At 33.8% G+C, this 10071-nt stretch overlaps 1 protein-coding gene across 6 annotated transcripts; it reads right to left on the bottom strand.

The window, feature by feature from the left end:
• Nucleotides 1-5176: 5176 nt before the first annotated feature.
• On the bottom strand, nucleotides 5177-9179 carry LOC121225164 (protein TWIN LOV 1). 6 transcript variants are annotated; one of them, XM_041109295.1, is made up of 8 exons: nucleotides 7725-9179; nucleotides 7087-7294; nucleotides 6904-6968; nucleotides 6683-6762; nucleotides 6529-6584; nucleotides 6384-6447; nucleotides 5740-5811; nucleotides 5177-5599 (listed from the first exon to the last, which is right to left on the bottom strand). In XM_041109295.1, the coding sequence occupies exons 1-8, from the start codon at nucleotides 8272-8274 to the stop codon at nucleotides 5447-5449; spliced, it is 1248 nt and encodes a 415-aa protein (XP_040965229.1). In that variant the 5' UTR covers nucleotides 8275-9179; the 3' UTR covers nucleotides 5177-5446. The 6 variants fall into 6 exon arrangements, with proteins under 6 accessions (XP_040965229.1, XP_040965231.1, XP_040965232.1 ...); XM_041109297.1 differs by having other exon boundaries at nucleotides 6683-6723; nucleotides 7725-9019; XM_041109298.1 differs by lacking the exon at nucleotides 5740-5811.
• Nucleotides 9180-10071: the final 892 nt, after the last annotated feature.

Raw genomic sequence — 10071 nt, 5'->3', positions numbered from 1 at the left:
ATCATCAACCATTCAGGGGTACACGACCAAGGCACACGCCCGTATGCTAGGCCGTATCTTCCACACGGTTGAAACACACGGCCATGTTTTCGCCCGTGTGGTTACTAATGGGCATTCTGATTTGCCAAATTTAGGTGCAAGGGACACACAGCCTGACTACATGCCCATGGGGCAAACCATGTGTCACACACGGTCTAGACACATGCTTGTGTGTCTACCCATGTGGAAAAAAACAAGGCTATTTACCAAGCCTTTTTGTCACCCTTACTTACACCTACCTATAAAAACATCAAACAATACCAATACTACATAAACACATGACCATATCATCCAATACCTAGGCATCCATACATCATTTCCAAGCTATTTCCTATCACATACAACATCTCCTACGTATTAACACAAACCATGCAACAAACACATCCATGAGAATTTTCATCAAATGCATTTAATAATAATCAATATTAACCAACATCAATAGCCTAAACAAAATGAATATCACATCCATATGAGCCAACACTTGTGGCTAAACCAACATGACACTAAACAAAAAGACCAAGTCCCTATACATACTACACTCAAAACATTTAAACTAACTATACCAAAAACTTTAGGTGATAGTGTGATCAATGCCTCCGATGTCCCTTGATTCCCGAGCTAGCTTGGCGGACTATAAGAAAAATGGAAAAGAGAGGAAGTAAGCATAAAGCTTAGTAAGTTACAAGTAAATAATTAACATCACTTTACCAAGTAACATCATACTCATAACATATCATACACTTGCACAAGATTCTCGAATGACTATAGACATAACTTACTTATTTTCATCTTTACTATTCATATACATAACTCGAGCTAATTCTTATGAGTTTCGTGTAGGAACCTGTACCACTTGCAACATAATCATAACTTTTCTCAATCATGATATAATATTTAAATTACCCGTTGAACCAGTTGGAAAAATAAATGGATACCTGATAAGCCTCATACAAAAGGGTAAGATGCTGATGCCATGTCCTAGACATGGTCTTACACTGGCTCTCATATATCGGTGCCAATGCCATGCTCCAAACATGGTCTTACTCTAGCCCACATGTCGAGGCCGATGCCATGTCCCAAATATGGTCTTACACTAGCTCTCATATAAATGCCGATGCCATGTTCCAAACATGGTCTTACACTGGCTCACATATCGAGGCCAATGTCATATCCCAGACATGGTCTTACACTAGCTCTTATATCCCTAATATCACGGCATGGATATCCGATCTATTCCTACAGTTCAACCGAGAGTTTTACCACATCAAATCTCGTCATGCATATTCGTAACAAAATCAAACATTTCATGCAATATCAAGTATTTAATGCATAATAACAATAAAATTGTGATATTTACGTGCAACTTACCTCGGTATACAAAATATGGGCGACTAGTTGAATTAGTCTACTAGCTTGGTCTTCCCTAGTCTAGGTCTAAATTTCATATTTCTTGATCTATAATGATAAAATTCATTAATTTAATGATCACATTAATCAAGAATTTCATAATTCTTATTTTGGCGAAATGACCGTTTTGCCCTTAGACTTTCACAAAATTATAATTTTGCCCTTAAGCTCGTAAAATGATTTTCATCGAATTTCCACATTAACCTAGACTAGACGAAACTACTTTAAGCCTATAGCATCTCACAATTTTAATTATTTCACACATTTACTACTCATTTTTTAACTTTTACAAAATGGTCCATTTTTGGTGTTTTCATGAAAACCCCTCACTAAAGTTGTTTATTTAACAACCATGATTCATTTTCTTCTATAAAATTTCAGCAACCAACATGATTACTCTCATAGGAAAGCCCTAAACTCTCAACTATTTTGTAAAATAGTCCCCCCATTAGTTAGCTTATGCTACAAGGGCCCCAAAAATACAAAAATTATCAAGAAAGACCATCAAAATCACTTACTTGAAAGAGTCGAAAGTTGCTGAAATTTTCAAGCTCCCATGGCCTTCTTTCTTAGAGAAAATCGGTAAAGAAGAAAGAGAGAGTGAAAATGATGAAAGCTTCTCCTTATTTTATTATATTTCTAGTCAAATTGGTCACCAAATTTCACCTAACTTTGCCCCTACAAATTCTTTGTCTACATGTTCAGCCACTAACAAATTTATGATCTATTTACTCAATAAAGACCTCTAATTTAATGTTTCATAGCTATTTGACACCTTTAGCTAGCAGAACAAAATTTTCGCACTTTATACAATTTAGTCCTTTTTCAAAATTAAGCATGCAATCACTGAAATTAATTCACCAAAAATTTCAAACACTCATATAATCATGCTATAACACATAAAATAATATTAAAATAATTTTTCCGACCTCAGATTTGTGGTTCTGAAACTACTATTCTGACTAGGCCCAAAATCGGGCTATTACATATCAATGCCACTGTTCTAGACAAGGTCTTACATGGAATCATAATACGATGCCAATGTCCTTGACATGGTCTTACACGAAATCATAATACACTGCCAATGTCCCAGACATGGTCTTACATGTAATCACATCTCGATAACCTAATGTCATGACATTCTATCCTATACTATTCCTAAGGTTCGTATGGGACTTTTGAATGTCGTACCTTTATCGATTCTTGCTCGTAATTACTCCTTCAACATTCATAACAATTCAATGACAAATAAACACATATAATTCAATTTAAAGACATTTATTTGCATATGAACTTACCTCGTATTCGGGATAAACGAACTGGATCGATTATTTGACAACTTTCGATTTCCCCCGATCTAAATCTGATTTCTTTCATTCTTGATTTATATATATTCAAAATTAATCCATTTAATCACTAAATAATTCAATTTCATCTACGAATATATATTTAAGCCAATTTGCACTTTGGCCCTAAACTTTCACATTTCGTACAATTTAGTCCTTATTTCATAAAAACACAAATTACACAAAATTTGACAAAACCCATGCTTGGCCGAATTCTCTATAGGTCCCTAGCAACCCATATTTTTATTTATTTCACAATTTAACCCCTCAATTTACACTTTTCACAATTTAATCCTATTTAGGCATTTTCACTCAAAACCACTTAACAAAACTTGATAATCTATCATTTAACTTCCATAATTCCCCATAAACCATCACAAAGCTCATAAATTCAAAAATGGTACTTTAAAAAATCATCAACAAATTCAAAAAATTAGGGCGTGGGCTAGCTAGTACTAAAGAACGATTAAAAAAATATAAAAATTATAAAAAACCGAGCTCAAAACATACCTCAATCAAAATGAACAAGGGACGAACCTTCTAAGCTCCCAAAACCCTTATTTTCTTTTTTTTTTTCGGTTAATATGAAGAGAAATTAAAGATGGAATGGCTTTTGTTTTGTTTTATTATCATTAATAACCATTTTACAAATTTAACCTTAATTAAACCATTTAAAAACAACTTAACGGATGCCCATTTATGACAATTTCAACTATCAATGGCCTAATAACATAATAAGGACCTCACATTTAATAAGTCATAGCAATTAAACACTTTTATCAAATAGAATGCAACTTTTGCATTTTACGCGATTTAGTCCTTTTTTTCAAATTAAGCATCCAAACGATAAAATTAGCTCACGAAATTTTCACATATATATAATCACATGCTATAAACACCAAAAATAATATTAAAATAACTTTACGATCTTAGATTTGTGGTTCTGAAACCACTATTCTGATTTAGCTAAAAGCGGACTGTTGCATATTAACACTAGGACTCAAACCCTAAACCTCGAGGTGCCAACAAAGATCTTAACCACTTGCTTTTCTGGGTTGTTGGCAAGTACAAACAAGCTCGAGCTTGAATATGAATGAGATTAATTGAGGTTAAGCTTAGAAATTAGTGTTTGATCAAACTTAGATCAAATATGGAGTCTTTTAAATTTCAAGTCAAGCTCGAGCTTGAACTTACTACTATTTAGATTCAACTTGATTCGATTACACCCTTAAGTTCCACGAGCTGAGTATGATGAACTTCTAGTGATTATTTGTTTAGGATTGGGATTTAAAGTTTCTCACTCAAATCATTGCTTATTTATTCAATCAACTTCTTGGACAGTCATATATTTAGTGGTCTATGTTGATGTTTTGATCTTTACAAGAAATAGTAAAATTACAATTGATCTCTTAATCAAGAAACTTGGGCTGCTTGCCTACATTCTTGGTGTTAAGCTGTTCACACTTCTAAGGCGCTTTACTTATCACAAACAAAATAAGTTTAAAATAGCTTTCAAGTGATCCGAAGGAATATTATGCTTTACAAAATTTGAATAGTTATTTCAATTCTTTGAGTGTCAATGTCCAATCATAGAAGGCTAAATTATTTCATCTTTCATAATACCAGCCAACAAAAAGGTGACACATAACACGCTTTTGCTAGAAATCGTATTCTTCTTATAGGTAAAATAAAATAAAATTGATAATTTTATTATCGCTTTTGACAAAAAAAGAACTTTAAGTAGTAATTGGAAAAGCAATATAATTTGGGGCGAATTTTATAAGTAGGCCATCATCAAACATTAGACTGTTCTTATGATATTAATTAGCTATCTTATTTGTAGAATACATAGAGGTTTCTACCTTGGTAACTGCATGTTTATTAAGATGCAGAGAGGCAGAGAACAGAGATGATTGAATTTCTACTATTCTCCTTTTGCTTTTTCATGGTATTCGAAGAACTTGTTCCCCAACTTTGTTGGCTGGAACATTTTCTTCAAGAACACGCCATCGGTTATTTATTGTGCTAATTTAAGTTCTATATATCTTCGTGGTAATCCAGTTTTTCAGTCAATAATGAAATATACTTGTTTCATTAGTTTTCCATTTTCTCGCTAATTACATGTGAAGATACCACGATATTTCATCAATAAACTCCCGAGTTTTTACCTTCACAAAACTTCATTAGAAAGAAGAGTAGCGGCTAACAGTATCAGATACTTTTAGCTTTCGCTAGGCTATTCTCGTTTGTCTTTTTCTCGGTTCTGTAAGCATTTTGTTTTTTTTTTTCTTTAGCTTCTTCACATTAGCCTTGGTTGTTCATAAAAGAAAAAAAAACCGAGTATTCCAAAAGCACAAACAAATAAAGTTGTGGAGAGGAGCGCATGAAAAAGGTATGATTGAAGTTGATCTTAGTGTCAAGACACTTATTTACCAAAAAGAGAACATAATTGATACATTTTCTATATAAAGAATGCTACATACCAGTGAACCCCTGAAACAATCTCTCCATTATTATTCCTTTTCCTTTTACATTTGTGATTTCGGTGAGATTACATACAGTAATCTACACCGGTATGAGATTCCAAGCTTGTAAGATTGGATTCACGTGTTTGGTGAGTGATAAATAACAGCTGCTAAGAATATTGAAGCCGTCTATGACTTAGAGGAACCAGCAGCCATTGATAAGCTCCTCACTGCAACCTTCACTGCACCTACAGTGCTAAGTTGCCTCATCTCTGGGCTCAGCCCATGTCTCTCCTTGTTCTTACACTCTTCCTCAATCTGAACCCCCACAAAGTAAGCTACCTGAACATATATAATCAGTATAAGCGGGCAAAACAGAAACAACACTATTACTATATAGCATTGATCCTCTCCAAGTTGGCTTTTAGATAATAGAGAAAAACTGAAACATTTACACTCCACAATTTGAGAGCTATTAACACCTTGATTATCGACAATAACTGAGTTTTAGCCCATAACCCAATTTCCCAACCTCGATCAACTTTCAGCAATACCTGGGCTTACCATCAATATATTCAATAAGAAAGTTTAAGGTAATATTAAAAACCCAAATCTTGAAACAATGGTTTATAAAGCCTTTCAGCCACTCTAATGAGAATAACAGAGCAAAAGTCAGACCATTCCAACATAAAGAGAGACAGAATGAGGCGGCAAAAAATCACGTAATAAACATACATACTCAAGTTCTACTGCTTATATGCTACTAAGTATCACACTGGCTTAAGCTATGACAGGCAAGCCTACTGGGCTGACATGACATGACAAACTGTGTTTCTTGTCTTCTTCTTCTTTTTTCTTTTTTCTTTTTAAAAAAAACCTTGCAGAAAACAAAAAAATTCATCCTTTGCTTATATTGAGGCATAACATGAAAGTAAAATTCGTGTTAAATAAAACTGATACACCCATTATCATCAATACTTGACTTCAGTGATTGAAGCTGAAGCTACACTAAGTGGCCAACAAGAAGATGTGAATAATATTCATATTGTCAACAGAATACCATAAATTAGTATCACAGTCCTTATCTGGACTAATGAAAGGCAATGCATCTGCAATAACACTTTACCTTGCCAAAGGCATTACGAACAGGTGATAAGTGAAGGCAATTCCAAAATGAGCTTTTGTCCTTCCTGGTATAGTAATAAGAATGCTTAGACCTTATGGAGACAATGCCATACTTCAGTAAACATTGGAAGTGTTCAAGTATCAACCTGTAACTTAAAATACGTACTGTGCATGCTTGCTCTGTTTGAATACTTTCCTTTATCTGGAAGAAAAAGTAGGAAATAAGTAACAATGCACCCAACATAAAGTCCGTATATCAGTTTATGAAGTTTAGAAGTTTACATTGGATAAAGCAAATACCTGATGTAAAGTTGAAGTATCTGTATCAGCGCCATTCAAAACTGCAAAATTAAGCCCCAATATTTCATGCCTATCATAGCCTATTGAGGCAAAGAAGTAGGTAAGCAGCTACATAAACTGCATCCTTAATTGAATTTACAAACAATCTACTCTAGTTCTTTCCCTTTTCAATGGTTAAGCAATTATGAGGTTGACTATGATGCCTAGATTAGGTAAAGCACCTGTCAATTTTAAGAAGGCGTCACTTGCATAAACTATAGGCATCCCGGGTAAATGTGAATCAATTCTGCAAGGCCACAAAATATGTTGCAGGTAACCCAAAGAAAGAGACATCAGAAATCCCTGATAAAGCTGATTATATGATAAAATAAATAAGAAAATTAAAGAATTTGCAAACAACTCACAGTACAAAGCTTTGTTTGATTCTACCAAGTGATATATTTAATGATGAACTGACGTAGCATACCCCAGGTACACTGCATCTCGTCCCACAGACCAATCTGCCAGTTGACTCACTATAGTTGGTTAGCACAGACAAGATGCTGTTAAATGCATTCACTGCCATTCGCTTCTCAAAATCACTTGCCTCGCATGTCTCTTCAATATCTAATACTGTAATATACACTTTATAGATGAGAACTCAAACAAGTAAATCCAATTGCAAATGGAACATGAAGATAGCTGTCATCAAAACAAAGAGTGAAACATCAATTAAGCAGGCAGATAATGGATGGAAAATTGAGGGTGGAAATGGAAAAAGTTCATAGGTGAGTGCAAAAAGTGCTATTTATGAACATATTTGCAATTAAACGTACAGTTTCCAACAAGTATACTAGTAGTCGAAGCATACTGAATAAAAATATTTTTCATACCAGTGTCCAGTTACTTAGTATAGACCAAATACTAAAGCTATGTTACATTTAATTAGGCTCTGGAGCTCACAAACGAGCAATAATTTGATTGCATCAAATGTATGAGCAAACCGCAGTTGATCGAACAATAATGGCTACATTATAAAACATATGTAGCTGAGAAAACGAACCATTAGTAGCGGAATCCAAGGACAAAACACGACCCAATTCCAGCACAGGATTGGTATCCACTTCCTTCCTACAAGAGCCGAACATAATCTCATTAAAGCCCGAGCCATCCTCATTCAAGTTCACCCCTCCGTTCCTCCTGGGTTTCCTGGTAATCGGGACCTGAACAGCCACGAAATGAATCACCCTCCCATCTTCTTTGCCAAAAACCGGACTCATATGAAACAACATCCAAAACGGCGTCCCGTCTTTACGATAATTCACCAAATTCACTTGAACATCCCTCTCTTGTCGAATCGCTTCGCTTATTTCCATCACCGTTCTCCGATTGGTTTTGGGGCCCTGAAATATCTTGCCGTTTTGGCCGATCACTTCTTCTAGGGAATAACCCGACATTTTTAGGAAGCCCCGGCTGGCAAAAACGATAGGGTGGCCTGAAATAGAAGGATCGGTGATGGTGAAATTGTCGGGTAGTTCGTCGAGAGCTTCGCGAACCCATTGGGAGTAACGGGTATTGAAAGATTGTTGGATTAAACCCAATTTAGAATCCATCTTCGTCGTTGTTGGCGTTGTTTTTTAAGACCTGCGATTCTGGGTTTCGCGGTTGGAACCAATCCCATGTGGGTAGTAATATATTTGAAAGAAGTTTGAAGAATTCGCAGACTGAAAATATCAAAGAAAAAAAGCAAAAGACAGGAACCGAGAACAGAAAAAGCTTTAAAAATTCTAAAAATTACTAGGAGAAGGTGGAAGAGTATTGAATGTAAAGTTGATTAATAGTAATGTTTTGTCTTTTAGAAGCAAACTCTGTGTGTGTGGGAGTGAGTAAGGTGAAAAGGAAGAAAAGGAGTGGGTGTGAGAAGTGGGAAATTGGGAAAATATCTTAGGAAATCAAAATTAGGAGCGAATGAACAACGATGCTTGAGCAATTCCAATCAATCGTTTTTCTTTTTTGGTTTTTTGCCTTTTGGCTTCAATGAATGAATATTTGTGATGATTGGGAGTTGCCCAGTTGGAGAATCATCTACCTCTACTATTACTATTGCAAACTATAAACCACAAACTAGGAGCCTGGAAACAAAAAGCAGAATGCAGTCAAGCATTACATTTCCATAGTTAATTTGATTGGCTTCGAACAACTTGACAATTGATGTGATGGATTTTTTTCTATAATCCAACAAAAATGGTAAGATTAGTATTAAACATTTAGATGAGAGATCATATGAATTAAGAGTGAAGAAAACAAAAGAGAAGGGCCTCTCACAAAGTATAAAGGTGGAAGGTTCCCAACCAATTTACGCTACAAATCCAACCAAAATCCCTCCTTTTCAATGTCTTACAAATTCCACTTTTGTTTAAAATTAAAATAAATTCATTTTTGTATTAAAATTTTCATTCATTTTCACTCAAATCTATTCCATTACCCTATTTCTCTACTCAAAACAGAATGCCCCCCCCCCCCGCCCCTTCTTTTATTCAATTATTATTGACCCCAATGCAACAAAATATAAAAACTTCCAAAGTTGAATTATATAATTTGTCTATAGCCATTTTATTTCTCCAGGCTGAGACAGGGAAAGAAAGAAAAGCCGAGGTGGCACAATTCTCTCTCATACTTATCCTTTTAGCCGCGTCATCTCATTGTCATTCTTTTCTTAACTTATTATTTTTCAAGTTACAAGAAACCGAGTCAAATCACATTCATTTTCCTGATGTGTTTTTGGTACTCAAATGTTAAATGTCTACTCATTTAATTATTTTTATATTTATAGTTTACAACAAAACTACACAATGCATACTTATTCCCTTTTATTTTAAAAAAATTAACCGAGGTTGGATTGCTTATTTACAAGATCAATTTTAGTGGAAAACACAAAATACCTTTAGTTAATTACTATTATTCAATTACCCTTTTTTAATTATTTTAAAACATATTCATGAAGTAAGTGAAAATAATAAAGAAATTATATAAATTAATAATTAGATTTCAATGAAAATAACAAAATTAACAATTTAAATAATTATCTTCTCTATTAGATTTAAGAAATTTTATAATTACTTAAATAAAAATTTAAAATTTTCTAAAAAATATATTTAAAAATTTCATTATAAATATTATAAAACAATTAAATAATTTTTTTAATTTATACATATAACCATGTGCAGGCAAACAAACTAATCATATTATATTATATTATATTATATTATATTATGACACATTCATGACAAAATTGACATCTTAAAAGTTTGAAGTCTTGTATTGAAGTGTTGTCATAAGTGTTTTAGTTTGAATTTAAATTAATTTTAATAAATTTATTGTAAAAGTATAGAAATTTCAAAGCCATATAA

The sequence above is a fragment of the Gossypium hirsutum genome, chromosome A03, assembly GCF_007990345.1.
Source record: "Gossypium hirsutum isolate 1008001.06 chromosome A03, Gossypium_hirsutum_v2.1, whole genome shotgun sequence".
Classification (NCBI taxonomy): Eukaryota; Viridiplantae; Streptophyta; class Magnoliopsida; order Malvales; family Malvaceae; genus Gossypium; species Gossypium hirsutum.
This window is presented reverse-complemented; position numbering and strand designations above follow the sequence as displayed.